This window comes from Malus sylvestris, chromosome 10, assembly GCF_916048215.2.
Source record: "Malus sylvestris chromosome 10, drMalSylv7.2, whole genome shotgun sequence".
Classification (NCBI taxonomy): domain Eukaryota; kingdom Viridiplantae; phylum Streptophyta; class Magnoliopsida; order Rosales; family Rosaceae; genus Malus; species Malus sylvestris.
The window spans coordinates 26,736,394-26,762,348 of NC_062269.1; the positions used below are offsets into that span (position 1 = coordinate 26,736,394).

The following is a 25,955-nucleotide window of genomic DNA, read 5'->3' on the forward strand; positions in this document are numbered from 1 at the left end:
AGAATTCCGGTAATGGAGGCACAATCAAACATCTGACCTACTCATTTCCCGATCGACTGATGCCGCTTGGTGACCGGCATTCTTCCAAGCAAAGTACTACCCTCTTTGTACATGCCACTCTGGGACAGAGAACGAGACGCGGATGGACAAAGCATGTCAAATTTCATCACGTTCAACGTAATTATGTAAAATCTCCCGGAAAAATGTTACGAGCTAAAATAATAGATTCTATCCGAAGCAATATAAGTTAGAGAAGGTGCTCAATTTGGGGGAGAATGCCCTTAATACTCCTGAAAATTACCAATAAAATCCCATGTTCACAATCCAGGTGAAGAAAGCAAGTCAATTACAACTTTGTGCCAATACCGAGTAGTCCTACAGCTCAAAAAAACTAGGGATTTACTCCTTAATGACACAATATGAAGTCGAGAGCCGATTATGCGATGCAATCCCTTTATGCCTTGCTGTCTACGCTCATGGGTTCGGCATCTTTAGCAGCTTCTTTCTGCGGAGCCAAAAACAATGAACCACCAAACGACATCAGGCGTTTAAACCCCGAAAGCATGAAAAAAAAAACACCACTAGCTGACCAAAAGGATGCTTACATTGCTATCGGGAGACTTAGTCAATTTGGCAAACATGTTGCCGTAAAACTTGGCCTCTTTTTTATTGTATTCTTTCATCTTCTCCTTCAGTGTCTTGTACTCCAGCTTCACATCCCTGTTTCAACAAAGAAACAATGCGTAAGCATTTTCACTTCTCAATGAAACAAATTGAGCGCGGGAATGAGAATCCAGACATAAGGTGCACAAACCTGTTGTTAGGGTCTATTTCAAGAGCTTTCTTGATGTCAAGCTCAGCCAAATCCAAATCTGCCAGCTGAATATATGCCTGAGCCCTTCGGTACAGAGCCTTCACATTTCTACCCTCAAGTTCCAACACCTGTGTACATATCGACGGTTGGTCACTGTAAAAGCCAACAATAAACAGGGGAGTTGCCAGCATTTCATAAATTCATATTCCAAACCTTGGTGCACAATTTTTCAGCCTGTTTATAATCTTTCAGCTTCAGCTTGCAAGCTGCATCGTTAAGATTGCAAGCAACCTTCAACACCTTGGCCTGTTTTTTCTCCTCTTCACCAAAGCTGGTATCGTAGTCGATGTACTTCACAGCCTGCATGGAATAAGGTAAGCTTCAGTAAGCACAAGAACAAATGACAAACCATCAGATTCTTGAGCCAATATGTTTTTCATCCTACCTTCTCATATCTCTTGGAAGCTCTTGCATATTTACCCGCCTTAAACAAAGCATTCCCTTCTTCCTTCTTCTTACCCGCAGCTTCAATTTTTTCCTCAGTATTCATATCCCATGATTCCTTATCCTGAGGGTCGTAAAGACTAAAAAATTGTTAGAAAACGAAACACACTATCGCAATAATTTGATACCAAGGCATACATGGTGCACAATGTAATCTGAGCGGCATTATCAACCTACCTTCTCAAAAGATACAAGCTCAACCTCATAGTTGACAGTTGAATTAGGAGGTACCACAGCCAACTCCTGCTGGAACTCCACAGAGCCAAATGCATACTCTGGTGCAATAGTCAGGAGTGCTACCTCACCCTTCTTCATTGTCTGTACAGCTCTATCAAGCCCATCAATCACTTGCTCTGTCCAATACAAACAATGGTTCAGCACCACTGACGGCCAAATACACAAAGAAATGTAAACAAAAGCACACAAGTATACCTTCATCTGTCTTAAACTCAAACAGGTCTTCTCCTTCAACATGACCTTTCTTCAAAAATTCCTTTCCATCTTGCAGCTTCCCAGTCAATTTCACTACCAGACAAAATCAAAGAACGATTTAATAAAATTCTAACGTGCTATAGATTGCAAGGTACTCATCCCAATGAACAAACACTTACATTTAACAACAGCCCCTTCATTTGGACGCTCATATCCCTCCCCTTCTTTCAAGATCTTCTTAATAACCTTCTTATCATCTGTCACTTCAGACACGGTTCTCCATGATACCAACTCTAAAGTGATATGAAGAGTTGTGTTTGGAGGAACTGCACCCTCAGAGCCAGAGGCAGGCTTTCCCTTGTCCCCAAATCCATCTGTAACCAACATAAAGGTAAGATATACGTTTTTAACTATTGTTATTTTCGAATTTCAATAAAATAAGTATGATGGCTCAAGGCAACTCACATTGTGGTTTCACCGTTAATAGTACCTTCTCCCCCTTCTTCATTGTTTTAACAGCCTTTGATATTGCAGGACAGAAGTAACCTAATTACAATAATTAGTAGATTATAAGTCCATTAAACAGCCAAAATCTCTACTAAAAAATAAAACAAATGAATTGATATATAAAAACAGAAAGGATACCGTCTTTGACGGTGAATTCCACAGCTTGATATTTTGCAACAAGTGTTTTATCTTCAAGCTGCGCCTCAAAATTAACTGCATAACAAACAGGGAGGGAACAAAGTTAACAGACAAAGGCAACAGATAGTGCACAAGCCAACAACAACAAACGTCAAAGATAAGCTTTTACCTATAACTTCATCGAGGTCTTTTGGGTTCTCCCACTTTTCTCCCTCTTTCAGGATCTTCTTGATTATACCACCATCCTTGCTTATGTCATTGATACTGGTCCACGATAGCAATTCAACATCAAATTGCAATGTAGCGCTGGGAGGGATCTTTGGAGGTGATCCAGACTCGCCATAAGCCAACTCAGGGGGAATGGTAAAAAGGGCATCCTCGCCCTTCTTCATCGTTCTAATACCTTCATCCCATCCCTTAATCACTTGCCCTGCACCACACCATCACAAGATTGACTCAGTAAGAGAGTGCTTACCCTGAACGATGATCTTATAATATCATAAGATCCAAAAAAAAAAAAAAAAAAATTGATAAAGCAAGCTTAAAAAGAACATCATATTGAAGATCAATGCTACTACTGAAACACAATTCCATATTTTTAACAGATTAAAAAGGAGGGACCTGTAACGGGGATGCCACTGTAATTGTATCCCATACTGATCACGCAATGCCACATGCTTTAACTTTTGCACATGACATTGAGTGATTAGTTTGAGATACCATCACAGTGAAAACCCCGTTGCATGAAAGTTTTCCCCAATGAAAGATATGCCTGTACTTGTCATCACTTCTACCAAAATTGCATCGGTATATGCTAACAATAAAATTCAAGTGCAAAGAAACTGTACATTTGAGCAAAACTAACACACCAACTAATCTGAATCAACCAAAAACTTAATCAAGTTCATAAATTTCATCAGATTGAAGCTGAAACAGTACCAAAAAGCCCTCACCTTGTCCGAGAGTGAACTTGAACGGAGTCCCCCTGTCCCGGCTCGAATCAAACTTAGTCCCGTCCAGCAATGTCCCAGTATAATGAACTACAACCCACAAAAACCCCCCAATCAATCCCAATCCAAAGGCACCAAAAACAATTCCAAAAATTCAAAATTTCCAAAAAATAAACAGATAAAAGCGCCAACCTTCGACCTCGTCGCCATTCTTGGGGTTGTCCCAGCCTTCGCCTTCCTTGAGGAGCTTCTTCTTCAAGCCCTGGGTGCCGATCCCCTTCTCCTCGCCGACCTTGAGTGCCGGCCCCTCACCGGGGAGATCGAAGTCCTCGTTCATCTCCTCCGCCGCCGGCATGTCGAAGTCCTCGTCCATTTTATCGAGAAAGCGAGATGATAAATTCAACGGTTTCGAATGCGTATTAAGAGATTCTGAGATTGAAGAAAATTGGGTGAGTGTGAGAGTGAGGAAGACGAGGCTTTTATGGTGTGAACTTTTCGAGTTCTAGAGCCTTCTGCAAGGGTTTTGGGTCGCAGCGCGAGACTTGCGAGATGATTTGGTGCTTTGTCGATTTGTTGCTAATCGTGCTCCGGGGTTTAATCTGACGGCTCGGATTAATCATTCAGCGTAGACGACATGTCCTCCCATTTAGGTCATCTCCAACCAAAAGGTCTAGAGGGTTAGAGGGCCGAAAATAGCCCAAAAACCATCTCCAATTGAGGGTTAAGTCAATGGGCTCGTGGAATCTGAAAGGGCCCCACGGAATCTGAAAGAGTTGAAAGGCTAGCCAGAAAAATGATTAATCATGTCGGTTATGGCTAGAAAAATGGTTAATCCTATTGGTTATAACCGACAGAAATTCTAAAAGAGAAATTTGAATCCAACGGCTAACTGGCGCTAGTTACCGTTGGATTCAATTTTTTTTCTTTTTTTCTTTTTAGGTTATTGGGGCCTTTTAAAAAAAAAAAAAACTCAAAAATTCTAATTTTTTTCCTATAAATAGCTAAACCATTCATTCACCATTCCTTACAAAATTTTCACCATTCCTACACCATTTCAATTCTCATATTTTCTTTCCTCTTTCAAAAATCTATCCTTCAATTTTTTCAATAATTTTCAAATGGCCTCGTCTGCGATAAAAGGTAGGGCTTGGACCCGAAAAGAAGATGAAGCTCTTTGCAAGGCTTATAGATGGGTGTCAGAAGATAGTGAGAGGGGGAATTGTCAAACAAATGACGGTGTTTGGACTTGTGTGTCCAAAAAATACTTAGAGTTCTATGAATGCACCACTCCAATGAATATTCGAAACCACGAGAGTTGTTCTTCAAGATGGAAGAAACATCTTTAGCCAAGTTTGAACAAATGGCATCAAGCATTGTTAGTAGCCGCAAGTAGATATGAAAGCAACACTAATTACTACGACGAAGTAAGTGTTTTCACAATTTATTTTAAATATTTATTATATTACATTTAATTTTATAAATTAATTTTCTTTAATTTTTTTTCTAGGTACACCAAGCAAAGGAATTGTATATGAAGAGCAGCTCGAAAGCCTTTCAGTTTCATAGTTGTTTGGAAATTTGTAAAGGGTGGGTGTTATTTAAAGATCCACCACATAGAGCTCCTACGCCGGTGTTTGGAACTGCATCCTCAGCTGCAGATATGGATGAAGATGGATCTCCAACCATTCAACAAATAAGGGTAGAAAATCCATCTTCGGGTGAAGGTTCCATACCTAGGGCTATGGGACGAAACAAGGCGCGAAGGTTGAAGGAAAATGGCAAGGCAAATGATGATTACACCGCTCAACATGAAGTGGCGGCCTCATTGCGATAAATGGTGGAGCAAAATGCCCTTGAGGTGGAAGAAAAGAAAAGTCGGCATGAAGAATGGGCCAAACAAATACAACAAGAAATGGATGATAAGAATATGGAAATGAACACTTCGAATTACACTCCAATGAGTAAGGCCTATGTTGATAGGAAGAAAAAAAAAAGAAATTATGACCGGCGGCAATTGTTTTTCTCTGACTATACTCCTACAATGGCGGATGATGAAGATGATGTTGATTATGGATATTAAATTTAAGTTGTTATAGTTTTTAAATTCAAGTTAATGTTGTTTTTAAATTTTATTTGTAGTTTTTCAATTTAATTTGTAGTTTTTAAATTTAATTCGTCGTTTTAAATTTAAGTTGTAGTTTTTAAATATAAGTTGTAGTTTTTAAATTTAAGTTAGGGGTGTGATATCCACACACCTCTTTTTACTTCTCCCACACCTTTTTAGTTTTCGGCCGTCTGATCGGATGAATTGAAGAAGATCAACGGACAGAAATTAACAAAGGGTGTGTGGATAGCACACCCCGGCTATTGTTGGATTTGAATTTAAGTTGTTGTAGTTTTTAAATTTAAATAATAAATTATGTTTGGCCCTTTAGCCCTCGGTTGGAGACGGAGGCAAATATGGCCCTATACTGTTCATTAAAATGTTAGGCCATCTCCAACTGATGGCTGGCCAAATGGCTCGTTTTAGCCCTCTGGCCCTCTAAGATCCTCCAAGATATTAATATTTTAATGAACAGTACATGGTCATATTTGCCTCCGTCTCCAACCGAAGGTCAGAGGGCCAGAGGGCTCGTTTTAGCCCTGTCACAAAAAACCGTCTCCAACCGATGGCCAAATGGCCATAAGGCCAAACATAATTTATTTTTAAAAATGTTTTTTAAGTTTCATGTTGTTAAATATTTTTTTATGTTGTATAATTTGTATGTTGGTTAATGTTATTTAATGTTGTTTCATATTGTTTAATGTTGTTTCATATTGTTTAATGTTACTTAATTTAATTTAATATTATATAATGACTTAGGAAGTTATAGGAAAAAAAGAATTTAAAATAAAATGAAACAAACTTTGTGAAATAAAAGTTATAGGAAAAAATGAAATTTAAAAAAAATATGAAACAAATTTTGTAAAATAAAAGTTATAGGAAAAAATATAAGTTATATGAAAAATTTTGTAAATAAAAATAATAATAAAACTATATAAAAAAAAAATTCAAATGCAACGGCTAGTGAGCTAGCCGTTGCATTTGAATTTTTTCTTAAGAAACCCTAAACCGTAATACATTTATACTAAATAATATAAATGTATTCTTGTCGGTTATCACCGACAGGAAATCCAACACATTAAAAAAAAATTTGGCCAGCTTGGGGCTGGCTGGCTGGAAGTGGTCAGCCCTCTAGCTCTTTGGCCCTTTCCAATTTTGTGGGGCCCTTTCAGATTCCACAACCCTCTGGCCTAGCCCTCAGTTGGAAACATTTTTCGGGCTATTTTCGGTTCTCTGGCCCTCTGGACCCTTCGGTTGGAGATGGCCTTATGGGATAGATTTTTCTGAGTGCCTTGCATTTAAGTGTTACTTCACACATCTTTTTTTACTTCTCACATAGTTTTTATTAATTTTTGTCATTTGATTTTCTTTAATTCATTCAATCTAACAATCAAAAAATTAAAAAGATGTGTGAGACGTAGAAAGGACACACCCCTTTAATTTTCAGAATTGTTTAAATCTTCTACTTTTATTTGTAATCATTCAGAGTCTGTTTGATACTCTACTTGAGTTCAACTTTTAAACTAAAAAATAATTTTCAGGTTTAAGGCCTTAAAAATTTGTTTGGTAGGATTATTTTAAAAAACTGAACTTAAGACTAACTAAAAAATATAGTCTATTTTCTAAAAACATAAAAATTAAGTTTTTAGAAATTTTAAACTTAAACTCACTTATTTTTTTCCTCTCCCTCCTCCCTTCTCACTCCAAATCTATGTCTCTTTCTTTTCTTCTTTCTCTCTCCTCTTTTTTTTTTTTTTTTTTACCTTTTTCATCTCTCCTCCAATCCACTCTCTTCATTCTCTCGGTTGTTTCTCTCACTTCTCTTCATCTCTATCTCGTCTGATCATCTCTCTTCTTTTTCTTTCCTTCAATCATCTTTTATTTTCTTTCCTCCTCTCTCCTCTCTCCTCTCTCTCCCTCTCTTACGACCCCTCTTTTTAGATCTCTTTGTCTAGTTTAAGTCATAAGATTTAAAATTTAAATCGCAAACCAATTAAGTTTTTGAATTTTAAAGAAAATTGTTTTCAAGAAATATTTTTAAGAAATGTTTTGAGAAATGATAAAAAATTTAAATAGGTTACCTAACAGACCCTCATTTTCTCTATTATATCATTCAATGATACGCTATAGTGAAGAAGAATCCATAAAACTGAGAAAACTTCACACTAATTATTGCAAAGTTGTAACAATAATATAAACTCTTTCGTCGGTTTGCACTTTCTAAAACACTTCGCAATGAAGAAAATCGATGTTTCAATAAAATTTAAAGGACAAAATCTCATCATAATTAATTAGAACGCTCCATGTTGAACTGATTATGCTGGGGTCGATGTGGCTAGTCACAAAGTTCCTTGAATTAGTCACAAATTTTCCTAAGAAGGAACTTCTCCTCAATCTCAAGGAGCAAAGTCTTCTCTTTGGCTAATGTATTAGAGCATTTTCACCTATGTTTTCTGACATGGCTAGATCCCACATCCAACCCAAACCACACTTCCACCCATTTTTGGGTTGACAAGGCTCACCAGCCAAGCTCAAATCCATGGCTACATCCCAAAGCCAAGCTCAAATCCATGATGATGAAGTCAGCGAGTCCACTTTATTTACTTTTTTTGTGCTACACACACGCACCTAGAAGAGTGGCGCGATAGAAACTGACAGGCGGGGGCTCGCCACAATGATTGGTTGGGCTTCTAACAGCTACTTCAACAGATACACGCCACATGGCCACATCTTGGACATCCATTTCAAATTCTAACTTTACTATTTTCCAAAATAATAATGTTTTAAAAAAAATATCAGAAAAAAAAAATTTCCAACGGTTACTTGTAAATTTTTTGTATAAATACTAAATATTTTTTCTCTTCCCACACCATATTCTATACAATCTTTTATTTTCTCATTCCTATTTTGTTTGTGCTTACAAAAATGGCATTTCCATCGAAGGTGGAGTCGAAGCCGGAACCGCATGGTCGACCGCCGAAGATGTTTTCTTGTGTGAGCGTTGGAAAGTCGTTACCCATTGTCCAATTACGGGCAATGAGCAAAGGTGTGCTCATACATGGAAGAAAACTCATGAAGATTATGTCAGTCGATATGGCACTAGTCGTAAGGATTAAGGAAGGTGCACTTACTTGTAGGATGAAAGTTTTGAGTTTTGCATTAGGCAAATAGAGAGACGCTCATACGAAAGCGGCGGAAAATTGTCAAAGTGGCACAAATCTTGGGGATGAGGTAACAATTTTCTAATTCTTTTTATTAGAACATAATTTTATTTTTTAAAAGAATAATTTTTTTTCCACTTTATTTGTTTTACTTGCAAGTAAACAGTTGGTACTTAATTTTGAGCAAATCCACCAGAGGTTCAACTATTACAAATGTTGGTAAATTGTGAAAAATTGCCCAAAATACCGAATTATTAAGAGTGCTTCCAACGTTATTTCAAACAAGACACCGCTACATGATTCACTAGGGAAGAATTGCCAATGGGGTCCCCAGTTGAAGTGGAGTCACTGGGCTAAACTTCCCAACCAAGGCCAATTGGGAAAAAGCAGCCAGAGCAAGAAGGAATAGGGGTGACAATCCCCCTAGTTCAAGTGCAAAATTCTTGGAACAAATTGTTATACAAGGAGAGAGAAATATGGAGAGATAAAGGCTAAAGAGATGAGGCTGACAAGGAGAGAGATGCATTTTATAAAAGTGAGTTGGGGATGCAGTGCAACTTGAAATTGATAAAAGTATCAGAAAATCATGCCCGTGAAGGTTGATAATAACGCATCTCCGAACACACAAGCTTTTTGGAGGCACCATCGAAAGGGAATTGATGAGGAGAATAAATCTTTTACAGATGTACCACAAGGCTTGCCCTTTAATTTGAGAATAAAATTTAACTTTAATTATTCCATTCATTTATGAAAAGAAACATAATTGAACAAAGCGTTTTTATTAAACATAATTCAACAAAGAAAAAAACCTAGCACCATAACTCAAGAAAGCATTAGTAAAAACAACATAATTCAAGAAACCATTAAAAAAACAACATAATTGAACTAAGCATAAACCAAAGGAAAATTCAAGCTCTGTAATTTTCTTTCAACCTCCAATTGTATTCTAAAACAATGAACTAAGCATAAACCAAAGGAAAATTCAAGCTCTGTAATTTTCTTTCAACCGCCAATTGTATTCTAAAACAATCTCATATGTTTAATAATTACTAAATAATTGAATTATACATTAAAATAAATCATTATGAATAGTAACAGTCATGTCAGTTACTCTGCACAATGAACGGCGAGTGAATGGTAACAATCATGACAGTTTACTATTTAAATAATAACTACCATAAGTATAGTCCTAGATCCAAATCCACCAAAATGGGTGGAAATGCTTTTTGAAGCATTCACAAAGAAAAAGAAAGGGAACTGATTTATGAATAGTACTTCATGTACTAAAACAAAAGCAATGAATTCTCAATTAGCAAATACCTCACCATCTCATCATATCTAGTTAAGCTACCATAAACCTGGACTGAACCAACTTAACTAGTCCGCACTCTGTTGATGTTGCCGCATGATGCCGCTCTCATTTAACACAATCGGTATTCCAAGAGGTTGATGAGAAGAATCAAAATGGAGGATTCCATTTGCTTCAAAGTAAATGCCAGTTCCCTCGCCGGAAAGATCAAGGAAGAACCTTTCTTTGCTATTGTTTGGACCTAAAATTACACCATTGGCCCGTGCAATCGAGGTTGTTGAGTGAACATAGATCCCGACTGTTGGATCAAGAAATAAAGGTCATTATTAAAAGATAATGATTTTTAAAGTTATGATTTTTATCGTAGTTATCTGTTAATAATGATTTATTATGAAAGATGAGATATATATATATATATATATATATCTGGAAGTATGACGGCATGACTGGCATGTGAATGTGTGGATGGGATTGGATTTAAGTGACACCCATCAAGATGCATGCATGGATGAGTTTAAATCATAGGAAACCTAGGTAGACTAGGCTTTTTGTTTTACTTGGTGATGGATGTGGCAAACATGTCGTGGGAAAAGCTATATATATATATATAATTGGTGGTTGTTTAGGTGAAGGTTATCCAAGTCACATCAGATACATGAGAATTTGAAATAGGACTCTACTCGAGAATCTGACCGTGCAAGCCAAGTACTTCAATCCTATAAATACAGATGCAATGACAACGAGAAAAGCCCTTCCAATTCAACACACAACTGCCATGCGCAAACTTTCTCAACAACTTGAGATTTTTTATTTTCTTTTTTCGCTGACACATCTTCCGTTGGCATCAACAGCACTGTGAAAGCAACCGGTGATATCTTCAGTCGGCATAGATAACACTGTCACCGTAGAACCAGTTGGTCTCGCAGCATCTTCGGTCGGCATAGATAGCACTGCGACGGGGCCGATTAGTTATCTATCCAAGTCTCGGTCGAGAAGGATTTTCGAATCCTTATTGGCAGAGGTCATCTCATTAGCCTTTTCGGCGAAGTGAGATGTTACAAGTTATTACATTCGGCATATTGAAAGCTGAATTTGATATTGAACTTCGCAAAACTAGCAGCCTTGTCTTCAAGCTCTAGAACCCGAAGGCCGAGAGTGTTCCTTCCTCGGCTGCAGTCGCGAGATTCAGAAGTCAGCAGCGCACCCAACGCAACATCAATAAATTTTACTCCTTGGCCGAGCTCGGCCGACGAGTTGGCAGGCCCCGCATACAATCGAAGGACGTAGTTAACTTACTAATTACTTGGCTTGCGCGCCACGTAGACTTGATAGTTTTTAGGGTCAACAACTATGAACACTATCTGGTGCCCTAAACTTTGTACCTTAAGGCCGGAGCGCCATTCTCCGGGTCAATCTTGTAAACTACAAAATCATTAGTCCTCGCATAATCATCATGACCATGATCTTTCATATAAGGTCATGAAAAAATCCTTGAACTGATGTATCAACAAGACTTCATCGTTGGTTGTTGATTCTAAAATATACGAATAGTAATTGCATCCCAAACTGATCATATAGTCATAATGATATACATTGTTTTCATCTGTGTATTCAGGATGATATTCATCTTGTTAACTGTCCCAATCTTTTTCTTTGTCGTAAACCAACTTCAATTCCACTTCATCACCATCTCCAAAGCTTAAGGTGCGTTCCACTCTCGGCATCACCATTGTCAACCAATGCGTATAGCATGCCACACGAAAACAATATATCAAAATGATCATTGTAAACTTTATAATTAATTGGGAAAAGATTATGTTGACCCTAAAAACTACTAAGCCTACGTGGCGCGCAGGCCGAGTAATCTATAAGCTAACTATGTCATTCGGTTGAATGCGGGGCGTGCCAACTCGTCGGCCGAGCTCGGCCAAAGAGTAAGATTTGTTGATGTTACGTTGGGTGCGCGGCTGACTTCTGCGTCTTGTGATTGCGACCGAGGAAGGAACACGTCTCGGCATCTTGGGTTCTCGAACCTGAAGACAAGGCTACTATTCTTACGAAGTTCACGAATCGTCGTCGTTGGATTCGGTCACAATGATGGTATTCGTCAGAGTAAACTCACACCGAATCGACACGAAAGTGTAAGGGCACAAATACTCAAAGTGGATATAAGTCTTAATAATGAACGTGGTTCGGTCATAAAATAACTCGACGTGCAATGCGCCGAGCTCAGTAAGCTGTAACACCTCACTTCGCCGAGAAGGTTAATAAGATGACCTCGATCAATAAGGATTCAGAAATCCTTCTCGACCGAGACTTGGATAGGTAACCAACCGCCCTCACCGCAGTGCTGTTGATGCCAACGGAAGATGTGTCAGCGAAAAGAGAAAATAAAAATCTCAAAGTTGTTGAGAGAGTTTGCGCAGGGCAGTTGTGTGTTGAATTGGAGGGGGCTCTTAATGATGTACTGCCTCTGTATTTATAGGGACCTGCATGCCCAGTAGCAAACCCGTGCAGTTCCAGTCGAAAGAAAAACACTATTTTTGAAATAGTTATCACAAAAAATCCCTTGCCGTTATCTTGGTATCTTGGGAGGGTTGGCAATTGTACCTTCCTTCTTTCCAGACTAGATACACTAGTCACTTGATAAGGCTCGTACTTAGAGTTGTTGTTAACCTCAAATTCTCCTGCACCACGTGCCATATCCTATCACCTATTCATCAGATTATCATCATGATAATTCCAACTGGAATATGCCAGCGGCATCTCCTTTATCTTTTGCTCAGATGCATCCATGCATGCAACGCAACTTGACCACATCTTTTCCATTTTTTCAAAGCCCACAAAAGTTGATGTAATTTGTTTGACTAGATTCTTGGCAGGATGCCAAGGTTTATTCGGCCCCACCTTCATTCATGCATGTGAGCTAACCTTTGGCCATATCACACCACCATTTCGTTATCCCATCCGTAGGATGAAGTCCATCATAACCCACATCTCAGCCATGCCACATGATAAAAGTCCTAAGCTGAGCTGCTCTAATCCACAAGGTAACAACTCCAAATTAATTCGGACTATTTCGCTTGCTGTATCCCATTTATTTTGTACAAGAAAATCAAGATGATTTATTTTATTAAAAGATAATTATTATCATAACATTATCTCTTAACAAAATAAAATTATCTTAACTTTCTTATTCAACGGTTTAGAACTATGCTCACTCAACGGCCTCGATTGCACGGGCCGATGGTGTAAATTTGAGCCCAAACGGATTCCAACTTTTTTCTTCCGGTCTGCTTAAACCGCCTATTCCCCACACGGAACTGTGCTGCCATCTTACATTCTAATGCATTTGAACTAGATAGTACCAATTTGAAAGGGAATTGGCCTCCTTCATTACTTAAACATTCATTTGATTCGATAAGGTTTTGGAAAGACGGAATTGTTCTAAAGGGTGGTAGTTGGTTTGGCTCCGGAGATAGGGTTTAGTAGAAATATTTCAGTGCTTAGTCTTTCTCCCTTGACCATTACCAACCAACCTTTAGAACAGCTATGAAACCGCCCTCTATTTCACTCAGGCAACTCCATCCGCGCAAACTTTACCCTCGGATGGGATGGAAAAGTCTCATATTTCTACAAATTGAAAAGTATAAGTTACAAACAAAACTTTCAAGCAATCATTCACCAACTCATATCTCTAGCTATAAACCTGGACTGAACCAACTCAGTCCACACTCCGTTGATCTTGACGTTTCATCATCAGTTGAGAAAGATCCTTCAATTTTCCCGTCGTCTAAGTAGAAGACATCGCTTTCGTTCGATTCAGTTGGCAATCTAAGAGCTTCATAGTAAGTAGCAAAACGCATAGAAGAATTAAATTGAAGGACTCCATTTGCTTCAAAAGAAATGCAATTCCCTTATAACCCTTTGAAACTATTCGCCGGGAAGGACAAGGAAGAACCTTGTTTTGCAAGAAACAATATTTCATTTCCCAAACTTCGTACCCTGAGAAAGATGCCGCCATTCTCAATGTCAATCTTGTAAACTACAAAGTCACTAGTTCTCACAAATTTATTTGCATCATACTGACCAAATATGATAGAATCCTTCATCTGATGGATCAACACGACTTTGTTGTGGGTTGTTGACTCTATCAAATATGACTCGTGTCTGTTTTTGAAGTAAACACCAATACTAAAACGTTGATAGCGAGGATCCACGTTAAAACGTTGCCATTCTTCTTCTTTGTCATAAACCAACTTCAGTTCCACCTGGTAACCATCTCGAAGTCTTATGGTGCGAGCTATAACGCTGCCATTCTCATTCTCAATCTTATGATTTTTAACCCAGGTGTATAGCTTGCCACTCGACGAAAACAATATATCTAAAGGCTGGTCAATTTTATAATTCAGTATGGTCCATCTTTTTTTTCCTGGCCTGCACAATCCCAATTCCATCGAAGAGAACATTGCTGCCACTGTGCATTCTGAGATATCTGAACTAGATAACGCAATTTTCTGAACAAAATAGTCAGCTTCTCCATGTCGTGGCGTTTTATCCTCTTTCACAAAGCCTACGAAAGATGGAATTGCGATCAAGGATGGAAGCTTGTGTTTGGCTCCTGAAATAGGGTTTAGTAGAAATACTTTAGAGTTTAGTCCCTTTTCCTTGACCATAATTACCAACCTTTGGAGGAACTATGGAACCACCCTCGATTTCTCTTTGGCAACGCTAACTTGATAACCTTACCCTCGGATGGGATGGACAAGTCTAAGTATTCTGAACTCTGTTGAATGAGTACTAACCACGGGAATTGTGGACCACTACGGATGTCTCTTTGCATAGCAATCGAGCTCCAAGACTTGCAGACGATGCATAAGCGAATCCGATCACTTATGTTCAGGCGCTGTACAACATTCTTCATGATATCAAAAGGTGGTGTCTGCCTACGGCCTTGGTTGTTGATGTCGTCTGGCTTTCTCTTCTTCTTGAACATTCCTAGTTTTCCAATTGAAAATCGATGTACTATACGAGAGAGTAAAAGAGAAAAGAAAAACCTACGAACTAGAGTTTTTGGCTTCTTCTTTTGCGCTTATATGTAAGAAATTATAATGGTCATTTGACAAAAAATAACAAGCAATTGAGTAGTTTGGCTTGGTTCGAATTCTGATTTCATGATCCCAATCCCGATCCCGATTAGATAAGGTGTCTTGATCCGATCAAAGATAGGAAAAATCCCCATCGAATAACAAGGATACTAAATTCGACCAAACATCCTGACTGGATAGGCAAAGGCAAAGACAGCTCCACCAGTTCGAGTTAGACTTCCCAGCTAATTTTTGGATCATTTTGTATGGCTTAACCAAAGTTCCCCTACCGTTCGTATAAAATATATAGTTGTTCTAAAAACAAATTGGATCATTAAAGCTCAAAACGAATAATCCCTTCAAAACGAATGATCATTTTTGCACTACTACAAAAGAGGCTATCACTGGTGGTGTAAAACAGACAAGAAACACCAATTACTGTCGGATTTTTACCAAAAATACGACATCAAATAATGCAATGTCGGATAGAAGAACCGACACCACTGCTAGAGTCACGAAAAGGGTATTGACATCGGTTAGTCCCCTTAATCCGACACCGGGTTTCAAAATATTTAATAAAAATTAAAACCTATGTCAGCTACAACCGACACTGTCTTTGAAAATATTTAAAAACTATCATTAGTGTCGGGTAGAAGCAACACTAGTTGTCTTTTAACCGACGCTAACGTTATGACGGTTAAAAGCGACACAATTTTTTTTTAATGCGACACCAATATTAAAAATATTAAAATCTATGTCGTTTATAAGCGACATTAACAGTTTATGTCGGTTATAACCAACAGTAATTCCGACACCATGTTAAGTAGATGTTGGAATGTCTAATCCGCCACTACGTTGTATAGAAGCGACACCAACCACCGACACAATAAGCCCCTTTTGTAGTAGTGTTGGATCATGCAATTATTTCAAAATATTGGTTTTCTTTTGGTTTTGTAATCCTTTCAGTGCTAATATCAATCTTGAGTTTTTAATTTTATTTTTTAACAAACAATATTATTTATACTAAGAGGGAGGGGGAGTGGGCTTAGTCACACAATGAGCTAGTAATAATATCGTTTAAATTCACCTTTGACGAGAATCAAACCTAAGACTTTTCAATTATAAGTGAAGAGGAATACTACTAGACCATAGTACTAAATGAAAACATCAATCTTCAGTTAAACTTAAGCACAAATAATACCATCTGGACCTAATTAAGCAATCGGCTTGTTTCTAGTCATTTAAACCTCGGACTTGGATTGTCTGCCCTCCCATTTCAGTGCCCTCCTCGTGCCCTCCTGTTTGTGTGGTCACGGTTAAGCCACGTCAATATTTTATATTACTATTTCTTTTTGTTTTATTATTTTTATGGTTAAGCCACGTCAACATTTTATATTACTATTTCTTTTTGTTTTATTATTTTTATAAAAAAAACAATAAAAAATGTTGACGTGGCTTAACCGTGACCACACAAAACAAAAGGGCACGGGGAGGGTACTGAAATGGGAGGGCAGACAATCCAAGTCCTTTAAACCTCTACAGGCAATTGGGTTGAAGAGACAGGCTTTGCCAAAAGCTTGCCTAGGAAAGGTTCTACCGTGTAACCCATTATTTATTCCCTCTGTTCTCTCTTAATTGGTAGGGCATAATTAACAGGTTACAACATGGAACCAAACAATAGGGAAATACACACCGTTTTTAACCTCTCACACTCATGTTTAATCCTTACCGTTGTTTTTGTTTGATTTACTCAATCCGACGTCCAAAACTAAAGATGGGCTTGTGAGAAGCTAGAAAGAGTGTAAAAATCATCTTCCTAACAACATGGTAGTGAAATATGAAAAAAAATTCTCTTAAGCTTGCATGAACATTAACAATCTTACAACGTATCATGCCTTGACAAGTGAAGCCACTGTTTTTTGGTCAATAGTGAAGTCACAGACAAAATACCCTGATTATAAAGTAAAGACAACAACAACAACAAAGCCTTTTCCCACTAAGTGGGGTCGGCTATAACATTTAACGTTTTGGCTCCACTGGGTTGTGGATACAAGGAATTGCTTGAACAAAACTAAGAAAGGAATCATTCCCCACCTACAGCTCTTCATCTTCAGCTTTTGAATTTCTCCCCAGAATTTCCACCAGCTCGGTCTCGAATATCAGTGTTGCACCACCTGCAACGTTCAAAAAACAACCTCACTCGTTTGAGATTTTAATTTCCGAAATAGCGGATCTTACTGCTTTTACACATGTTTCACATTAAAAGAGGTCTGGACACACGCGGATTGGAATAATTTATTACCTGGGATGGTTGGTGGAGAACCCTGCTCCCCATAACCAAGTTTTGCAGGTATTTTCAACTTCCGCTTCTCACCTACGCACGTTCCCAACAATCCTTGGTCCCATCCTGCAAAGAAGAAATCCTTTCATATGCTGAAATTGAATTCTGAAGGTAATATTATACCAAGTTTTCAATAACAATACGTATGTCCACCTCTGGAGATCTTAACCAAAATATTAAGAGCGCAGTTATGCTAAATGTATGGTTCTAGTAAAAGGCTACAATGCCATTACATGCAGCAAACCCATCACCAATTTAAAATTGAAAGGAACCCAAGTTATTAAGACCACGAGTTGAACATAGTTTAATCCAAAAGTACATTCAGTAAAGTTTAGAAAACAGTCATAGTAAGCCTGTCATTAGTAGACGAAGCAGGTTAGAATATTGACAAGCTGAAAAGTCCATTAAACTCTTATAGCCAGTAGAAACAACTAATGAATGTAATTATCTGAAATTGGTTACTTATGCATAGGCTTAGATACAGAGAATAAACAAACGCTTCCTATACAAACAATTGTCAAGCTATGGGTTTGCCTACAACCTGTTATGTATTCCAGCATAAGGTACTTTTACAATAGTAAGAAAACTACATTAGAATATGGACACGAATTAAATAGTGCACCACGAACCTTTTATAACTTGACCAGTCCCAAGCTCAAAAGAGATTGGATCGCCCCTTTCAAAACTAGAATCAAATACAGTTCCATCAGTGAGTTTCCCCTGCAAAGGTTAAAGACAAAAACTTTTAGTCTTTTCAGTCTTCATTATAGGATGAGAAATTGGCTCAAAAATCTGACTTATGGTAAGACAACTACATGAACGCGGGTAGAATTCAGATTGAATGAAAAAGAGTACAAGCAATTAAGAAAAAGCTTCTGATGAACTGAAACTGAAAGTTGAATGTCAAAGCGTATCATGTGACACAAAGTCTGTCAGAACCTGAACATTCTCAAGAGATCTTGCAGAAGATTTGCTGATATCAATTGGTATACCCCATATTCTCACCGAACACGGGCAGGGGTAGGGGGGATCTGACTGATAGAATAGACAGGCGGAAAATACCAAACTAATACCCACAACGGACGTTAACATCAGTCTCAACCAGATGCTATTAGGTTTCACTTCAGCGGAGTATGAGCTCTCTAATAACCAGAACATATAAAAAGACGTACAAGACGAGTAACGGATACATAGGCAGCATAATTTACATAAGAATAAATCCAATAAATGATGAAATAACAATTGATTTGTCAGGTTTCTAAAGCAAAGAATATGATTGCAAAGTTTGACCTTTCTTAAGCAAAACAAAAAAGTATGCTATGTTTGGTAATCACATTTAATAACAAAATGCTAATCTGATTCTGATTACAAGAAAGTATTTATATGCATATACCATCATACATAAAACCGTCAGCTGTTCCATAGATTCAACTTACCCGATAGTGCACCCTGACTGTATCACCTTTACGAGCCTTAATTTCACAAGATTCCGGCTTATACTGCAAAATAAAAGCAAGTTCCAAGTATCAATAAAGGTGAAGGAAGGATGAGCTCCAACCTCCAACCAATTCTAGCAGAACGCTCTTCGTCCAAGGTTAAATACACGAGCAGAGAAAAACAAAGAAATAACAACAAAATCTTAAAAAATCTTAAAAAATCTAACCCAAGAGTCAGGCAAATCAAAGCACTTCATAGCATAATGATAGGAACAACCAACCCTTCAAAGAAAATGACCCAAATCCAAACAAGCTGATCAACGAAAATAACGGGGGCGAAAAATAACCCAAGGGTCTTAAAACATAATATGCTATTAAAAAAGATCGTAACTTGCATATGTGAGTTAGGCCAGTTGGCGAGGACGCGCAAACCTCCGCAGATTGGAGTAGATTAGAATACCGCTTTGTAAAGAAAAGATCATAATTCAATGACTCACCAAGTAAGAAACTTTAAACTCAACCAAGCAGTTGCCTCACACACAAATTCACCACAAATCAATCAGCTCCCGCAAATCATCCACAATTTCGACATAAACACATCGTTTCGATTGCAAATTGGACTCGGAAAACAGTTCAATGAAACAAAAAACGAAAGGGGCAAATTTACCTTGACGCCAATCTGCAACTCTTTGACCTCCTTGGCCGCAAAAACTAGATTTAGAAAGCAAAAACAAGTTAGCAAATGAAATTGAAAGTTTTGAGCCCAAATGGAATCAGGAATTCGTAGGATTCCGTGAGTGATTTAAGACCTACCGGAGCTGGAGAGAGACAGGAAGAAGAAGAGAATGGCAACGGGTTTCATTGCAGCAGCGGTCGCTCAGTCCGAGTGTGTCCGAGGAGGGGATCTCAGGGTTATAAATGGGCCTCAAATATGGATTTCTATTGGTTGTGGATACGTCGATATGGCTTATGTGGCAGTCAATGGTCCACTTTGTAAATATTTTTTTCCTTTTTTACTCATTCATTTACCACAACAATGATTATATAGATTCTCTGAAAATGAACATGAAAAAATTAGTGTGAAAAATTGAAAATCATTTTCCATTTTTAAAGGCTAATTATAACTACTCTCATTATTAAGATGTAATCTATGTCTGCTGTAACTTTGCTCAAGCAAAATTTATCTAATAACTTTCATTTTTTTTATATAATTGTGACTTGCTGTAAGACAATGATGGATAGTTTGGTCAGATATCAGATGAACTATGCTTTCAGGAAGCGAAATTATGTTGCTAATCAGATGACGAAGTAAAGCCTTGTTTTCCATGATCCTCCTGCTTGGATTGTGTCTGCTCTAAGGGATGATGTGCTTGGAGTTTGTAAAATGAGATATGTTTGTTCTGAGGGTTTATGTTAGGTTGTCTATGTTTTTTCCCCTTGTTTTATCAAAAATAAAATAAAATAAAGGCTAATTATAGTTTATTTGATCTCTCCAAGAGAAATCATGACTTGTATAAATTTAGTTATCATAAAATAGCTATTATTATGTGATACTAGAATATCGTCATATGGTAATCTTCAAGGACAAATCATTATTTTCAAGATGGTAGATGTTTAGGAAAACTAACGAAAAATCCAAAAAAACTTATCTTTTAATGAAAAGCCCTTTTTAGAGGTATAGTGAGATGTTTTGATTTTCTGAAGTCACATTTTACGTCTCATTTCATAATTATTAGGTATTGAACTCACTGTTTATACGAGTCTAGAGGTGCATCTCGGACGAGTTTGACGGGTTAGATTGCCAACCCAACTTTAAATCTACATTCCTAATTCGAGTTTGGTTTGCGTTTGGGTTCATGCGAGTTTGCCCAACTTTATCAAGTTCAATCTTGTAAATAAATCTCAATTTTGAACCAAATAACATCAAAATTATTTAAAACTCAATTTAACACATCATCATCTATACAAAAGACAAACCAAACAGTGTGGAACTCATTTCTAAAGTTTCAACCATTGAAAGTTTGAAATTAAATTACAAGACAATGCCAAATGTCAATAAAGATCAAGTAAAAGCTACACCCAAGAATCCGCCCAAGGTAGGGATTGCCATGGCCGAGTCTCAATAAGGATCGAGTAAAAGCTTTGAATGAATGCTATGTATTTTATTAATAAATGGCTGAAAATGTAACAGTTTACATGTTTAACATCCACTATATCATTGTTTTGATAACTCATCCAGTCAGATAAGAAAACGGAAATAAACTTGCAAGCTTCTTCTCCTGGGAGACAAATCTGGACAACAATATGTTCAAGCCATGCAACATAACCCGCAAATCGTGGTAGCATCGGTCTGCAAGATCACTTCCTCCGAGTCTCTGAGAAAGTGTTCACTTAGTTCCGACTCCTTGGAATTTGACACGTTTACCATGCAGCTCCAGCATACATGTAAACTCTGCTATCCTCCAAATTACACTTCAACTCCAATGTATCCTTGAAAGGCAGAACTTAATGTTCTCAGCAATCCCAACTCATCCTCAATAGTAATGAAAAAGAATCGCCTAAACGTGTGTCGTGTAGCAGAACAGACATGCTATACATCTTCAGGCTGATAGTGGCATGGTCACATTACTACATCCTCTCAGCATCGACCATATGAGATTCCCTATCTCATGTACGAATCCAACCAAGGAAAAGGCATAGACGTCTTGTGCTGAACTCAGCACAAGAATTGATCTACTCTCCATTTACAAAATGCAAAGCATTTAACAAAGTCTTGTAAGTCCTTTCATTCATCATACTATCCTTCCTCCGGAAATCCTCTAGTAAATCAAATGCCTCGACACCTTTTCCATCCCGGCACAACCCTTCCAACAACGTTTTGTAAGTTAACAAATCAGGAGACATAGCATTACTCAACATATCAAGCACAACCTCAGTTGCATCATCATACTTCCGTCCCATAGCGAGACTGCAAATCACAATCATATACGTACTACTGCTAGGCACCAACCCTTTTCCTCTCATTTCCTTGTAAAACCCTAAACCCTGAGCAACCCTCCCCTTCTCACACAACCCCTTAGCTATGTAGCCATAAGTATACGCATTTGGCTCACACCCGTACAACCCCATTTCGCGAAAAACCTGCATTGCATCATCAACCTGCAAACACTTCGAATACGCCTTTATGATCATATTCAACACAAACGTATCCGGAATCACACCGCACGCCTTCATCTGCTTCGACAAAGACCGCACGGCGCGCAAGTACACATAGCAAACATGCATATTATTAAACCTCCTAAGCAACGAGTTCAGCAGCAATGCATAAGTTTCAAGATTCGGTTTGCAATTCTCGGAATTCAACATTTTCTTATAAATATCAAAAGCACGATTGAAAAGCAGCTTTCTTCCGCAGCAAAATCGAATCATGGAATTGTAAAGGGGCACGCTAATTTCACAGGCTCCGGCGATTACCTCTTCGACTAGGGTTTCGGCGTGGCGGTAGCGTCTGCCGTCGAGCAAGATTCTGATCATGGTGAGGTAGGTGGCGTGGTTGTGCTTGTAGTTCCGCTGCTGGGCGGTCCATCGGAAAATGTCGAGGCCGAGATCCGCGTCCGATTGGGCTTTCAGGGCCTCGTTCACTTCGAGCGGCCCGAACCCCGGTTTGAGCTTCTGGACCCACGTCTCGAATTGCTTTTCAAGTGGGGTTCGGGTTCGGAGCGGGTTTGGGGGGATAGGGTTTTCTGTGGGTGAGGAGGACAGGAGGCGGTGGTTGAGATAGAGTGACGGATGTGAGGACGGAAATGAGGGGTAGGGATGTACGTGGCGATAGGGGAGAGGTGGGCGTGGAAGAAGGTGAACATTAGGGTTTCTGATAGTGGCGGTGACGCCGGTGAGAAGGCGGCGTAAGGTCACCGGCATCATGGTAGAGCGAGGGAGGAAGTGTAGTGTTGGGGAGTACTCACTATTCAGTAAGGTGGGAAACAGGGACGAGCTACTGGGTTAGAACCTAGAAAGAGTGCTTTTGGTCTGGGCTAATGTAATCGGAGTAGTATTGGACTGGGTCGAATGTCCACTAGGATCAAATTAATGACTGCGAGTAGAACCGGGCCGGTCAGGTGTGGGTTATTAGAGTACAAATCTTTGAGAGTTAATTTGCGTTTTTGAGAGAGAATAATTGGAGAGAATCTCATTTGTTTGTTTTGCGTTCTCTACTTGTTTAGTTTGGAGTTTTGTAATTAGTAGAATTTGGATTGTGAGAGTTAAACATTCTTTTGTAATATTCGTTTGTTTAGTGAAATTTCTCGCCATAGTTCGCTCGTGGACGTGTTTTACGTTAAACTGCATTAATATCTTATGTTCTTATTTTGAAATTGTTTGATTTTTTACTTTAATTTACGACGTTGATATACAGTACTTTGTTAAAATTTGCTTCCACTTGCACATAAAAGTACAATAATAAAAATATCATTAAGGAAAGGGATCCACTTCGGATACATTCCTTCTAACTCACCAAATCAGGGGATCCGTGCCGTTGAAATTTGACCAAACGGCTGAAGTTATTATAACTTTTAAAGTGGGCCCTCGTTTGTAGCCGTTAGATTAAATTTTAACGGCACACATCCACTGATTTGTTGGATTAGGAGGAAATGATCTGAAGATGATCTCTTTCCTATCATTAAATCGTAATATCAAGAACATAAAGTTATACTTTTGACTGTTATAATGGTTTTGATTGAAAAGAAATGCTAAGGATATTCCCGACTCTTCATAAATTTTCTGCTATTTCATGTTTTTAACACGATATTTTATAATATTAATATAAAAATTAATATTAAACTGAGGTAACAAAAAATTTAAAAAAAAAAATTCACGAGAATAGAATTTCTTTTCGACTAAGAATCCAATGCCCAACCAACATATTCCACATACCCGACTTTGCGTTCCAGTTTTCTTACCAAAGTCGCCTAGTCTTTTTATCGTAAAGATATTTCTTCATTATTTTATATTTTAAATAGTCCATTTGGAGCCCTAAAAAGAAGTATTAATTGGACATTGGTAACTTTGTTTTTTTTTTTGTTTTTTTGGGTAATAGGGAAAAGACAAATAGAAAATGAGAAAATAGTAAGTAATTTATAAAAATGAAAAATACATGGATTCAATTTGAAATCTCCAGCCAACATACTCTATTGACCGAAGACTTGGCGGATTACATTATGTACCATATATTAGGCCTCAACTGGGCCTCATGAAAAATACTCGGGGGACTTAACCCATTATTCATGTATTGAGGAGCGAGCCCTTATTTTTATAAAAATGACTCTATCACTTTTATTAGAGAGCACTCATGAAAAATACTTGGGGGACTTAGCACATCACTTATATATTGAGGAGCGAGCCCTTATTCTATAAAAGGGACTCCCTCACTTTCATTAGAGAGCACTCATGAAAAATACTTGGGGGACTCTAGCCCATCATTTATGTATTGAGGAGCGAGCCCTTATTCTATAAAAGGGACTCCCTCACCATCATTAGAGAATATCAACTCTAGCCCATCATTCATGTATTGAGGAGTTAGCCCTTATTCTATAAAAGGGACTCATTCACCTTCAACGCCACAAACCGAGCCAACTAAGGCAACGTAAGTCACGAGTCGAGCAGCCTCACAACATGTGCTACTTCTAGTTGAGCATCATGTCAGACTAAGCACTGTCTCATATCGAGCATTAGTTCAAGACAACATCTAGTTACTTCGGCCCATACATGAACTGAATTTCAAGTCTCCCGCCAAAAGACTCTCTTGACTGAAGACTTGGGGGACTACTGTTTATATCATACTTAGGGCCTTCGTATTTAGATCTCGTACAAATACTCGAGGGACTTAAATGTAATTATGTAATAAAAGAAGGGGCAAATATGTAATAAGTGAGGAGCCCTTATTATATAAAAGGACTCCTCACCATCACAATTAGAGGAGGCCAATTCCTAGGCCCTCTCACCCCCTCTCAGAGCCTCGCTCTCATTACAGAGGCTCTAACATTCTCTCCCTCACCTCTCAGATAAATACAATATCAGTGTGGTGAACCACGATACATCTTGTGTTATTTACTTTCCTTGTAGATTCACGGTAGGATTTACGTTGTTCCAAGACCTCCGGTTTTGTGCATCAACATAGCCGTTAGATCAAATTTCAACGACACGGATCTCCTGATTTGATGGATTAGGAGGAAATGATCCGAAGAGGATCTCTTTCCTATCATTAAATCGTAATATCATGAACATAAAGTTATACTTTTGACTGTTCTAATGGTTTTGATTGAAGAGAAATGCTAATGACTCTTCATAAATTCTCTGCCACTTCATGTTTTTAACACAATATTTTATAATATTAACATAAAAATTAATATTAAACTGTGAGATAACAAAAAATTAAAAAAAAATTCACGAGAATCTGTTTAGAATATCTTTTCGACTAAGAATCCAATGCCCAAGTAACATGTTCCACATACCCGACGTTGCGTTCCAGTTTTCTTACCAAAGTCGCCTAGTCTTTTTATCGTAAAGATATATCTTCATTATTTTATATTTTAAATAGTCCATTTGGAGCCCTAAAAAGAAGTATTAATTGGACATTGGTGACCTAAACTGGACTCGGGCATTGTTTTTTTTTTGTTTTTTTGGGTAATAGGGAAAATACAAATAGAAAATGAGAAAATAGTAAGTAATTTATATAAACGGATACAACAACGTTTTGATTATGTTGTCTTATAAAATTTAGGTTATAATTGTCTTGTACAGTTATAAATCTTTGTTTTTGAAGCATGCAATAAATTTACATTTTTGCGTGACCTTAAACTCGATAATGACTTGATTAATTTAAAATTTAACTTTTTAATGGGAGAATGTTCGAATTAAACAGCTCAACCCTAATTCATTTAGATGGTTATATCTGAAAAAGATTAGAGTTGGAGTTCTATTTGGTAAGCTATTTTTGTGTCTCAAGTATAGTGATGATCGGTTTTAATTACCAAGGGAATAAGGGATTCTTGTAAAGAAAGTAACCCTATGGATTATAATATTTTAGTTATAGGCTTGTTAGGGTTTGTTGGATGGAATGAATAAAGAAGATCAATAAGTAAAATTAACAAGAAGTGTGGAATGTAAAAAAATTT

General features: G+C 37.9%; 4 protein-coding genes across 4 annotated transcripts; all 4 read right to left on the minus strand.

Annotated features, from left to right (window-relative positions):
• Positions 1 to 264: 264 nt before the first annotated feature.
• On the minus strand, positions 265 to 3,853 carry LOC126586108 (peptidyl-prolyl cis-trans isomerase FKBP62-like). Its single transcript, XM_050250805.1, has 13 exons — positions 3,538 to 3,853; positions 3,349 to 3,435; positions 2,565 to 2,825; positions 2,396 to 2,470; positions 2,216 to 2,296; positions 1,930 to 2,124; positions 1,751 to 1,843; positions 1,496 to 1,671; positions 1,260 to 1,382; positions 1,028 to 1,174; positions 815 to 942; positions 606 to 720; positions 265 to 505 (listed from the first exon to the last, which is right to left on the minus strand). The coding sequence occupies exons 1-13, from the start codon at positions 3,716 to 3,718 to the stop codon at positions 455 to 457; spliced, it is 1,713 nt and encodes a 570-aa protein (XP_050106762.1). The 5' UTR covers positions 3,719 to 3,853; the 3' UTR covers positions 265 to 454.
• A 9,983-nt stretch (positions 3,854 to 13,836) lies between these two features.
• On the minus strand, positions 13,837 to 14,915 carry LOC126584380 (uncharacterized). Its single transcript, XM_050248783.1, is given in 2 exon segments — positions 13,837 to 14,600; positions 14,603 to 14,915. Coding segments are annotated over 2 exon segments (1,077 nt in total).
• A 1,922-nt stretch (positions 14,916 to 16,837) lies between these two features.
• On the minus strand, positions 16,838 to 19,732 carry LOC126587571 (peptidyl-prolyl cis-trans isomerase FKBP15-2-like). Its single transcript, XM_050252656.1, has 6 exons — positions 19,597 to 19,732; positions 19,451 to 19,494; positions 18,784 to 18,846; positions 17,977 to 18,067; positions 17,309 to 17,413; positions 16,838 to 17,180 (listed from the first exon to the last, which is right to left on the minus strand). Exons 1-6 carry the CDS (start codon positions 19,643 to 19,645, stop codon positions 17,101 to 17,103), a joined length of 432 nt encoding a protein of 143 aa, XP_050108613.1. The 5' UTR covers positions 19,646 to 19,732; the 3' UTR covers positions 16,838 to 17,100.
• Positions 19,733 to 20,924: 1,192 nt separating this feature from the next.
• Positions 20,925 to 22,811, minus strand: LOC126588017 (pentatricopeptide repeat-containing protein At3g25210, mitochondrial-like). Its single transcript, XM_050253141.1, has one exon. The coding sequence runs from the start codon at positions 22,705 to 22,707 to the stop codon at positions 21,517 to 21,519; it is 1,191 nt and encodes a 396-aa protein (XP_050109098.1). The 5' UTR covers positions 22,708 to 22,811; the 3' UTR covers positions 20,925 to 21,516.
• Positions 22,812 to 25,955: the final 3,144 nt, after the last annotated feature.

Bases quoted from the DNA above. Each gene is read 5' to 3' on its own strand.
- LOC126588017 (XM_050253141.1), bottom strand. From the start codon at position 22,707: ATGATGCCGGTGACCTTACGCCGCCTTCTCACCGGCGTCACCGCCACT.
- LOC126587571 (XM_050252656.1), bottom strand. From the start codon at position 19,645: ATGAAACCCGTTGCCATTCTCTTCTTCTTCCTGTCTCTCTCCAGCTCC. The intron at 19,495-19,596 runs GTAGGTCTTAAA...TTCTAAATCTAG, and splicing joins CCTGTCTCTCTCCAGCTCCG to TTTTTGCGGCCAAGGAGGTC. The intron at 17,181-17,308 runs GTAATAAATTAT...TGAACGTTGCAG, and splicing joins TTCTCCACCAACCATCCCAG to GTGGTGCAACACTGATATTC.
- LOC126586108 (XM_050250805.1), bottom strand. From the start codon at position 3,718: ATGGACGAGGACTTCGACATGCCGGCGGCGGAGGAGATGAACGAGGAC. The intron at 2,471-2,564 runs GTAAAAGCTTAT...TTTGTTATGCAG, and splicing joins AGACCTCGATGAAGTTATAG to TTAATTTTGAGGCGCAGCTT. The intron at 2,297-2,395 runs GTATCCTTTCTG...TATTGTAATTAG, and splicing joins GGAATTCACCGTCAAAGACG to GTTACTTCTGTCCTGCAATA.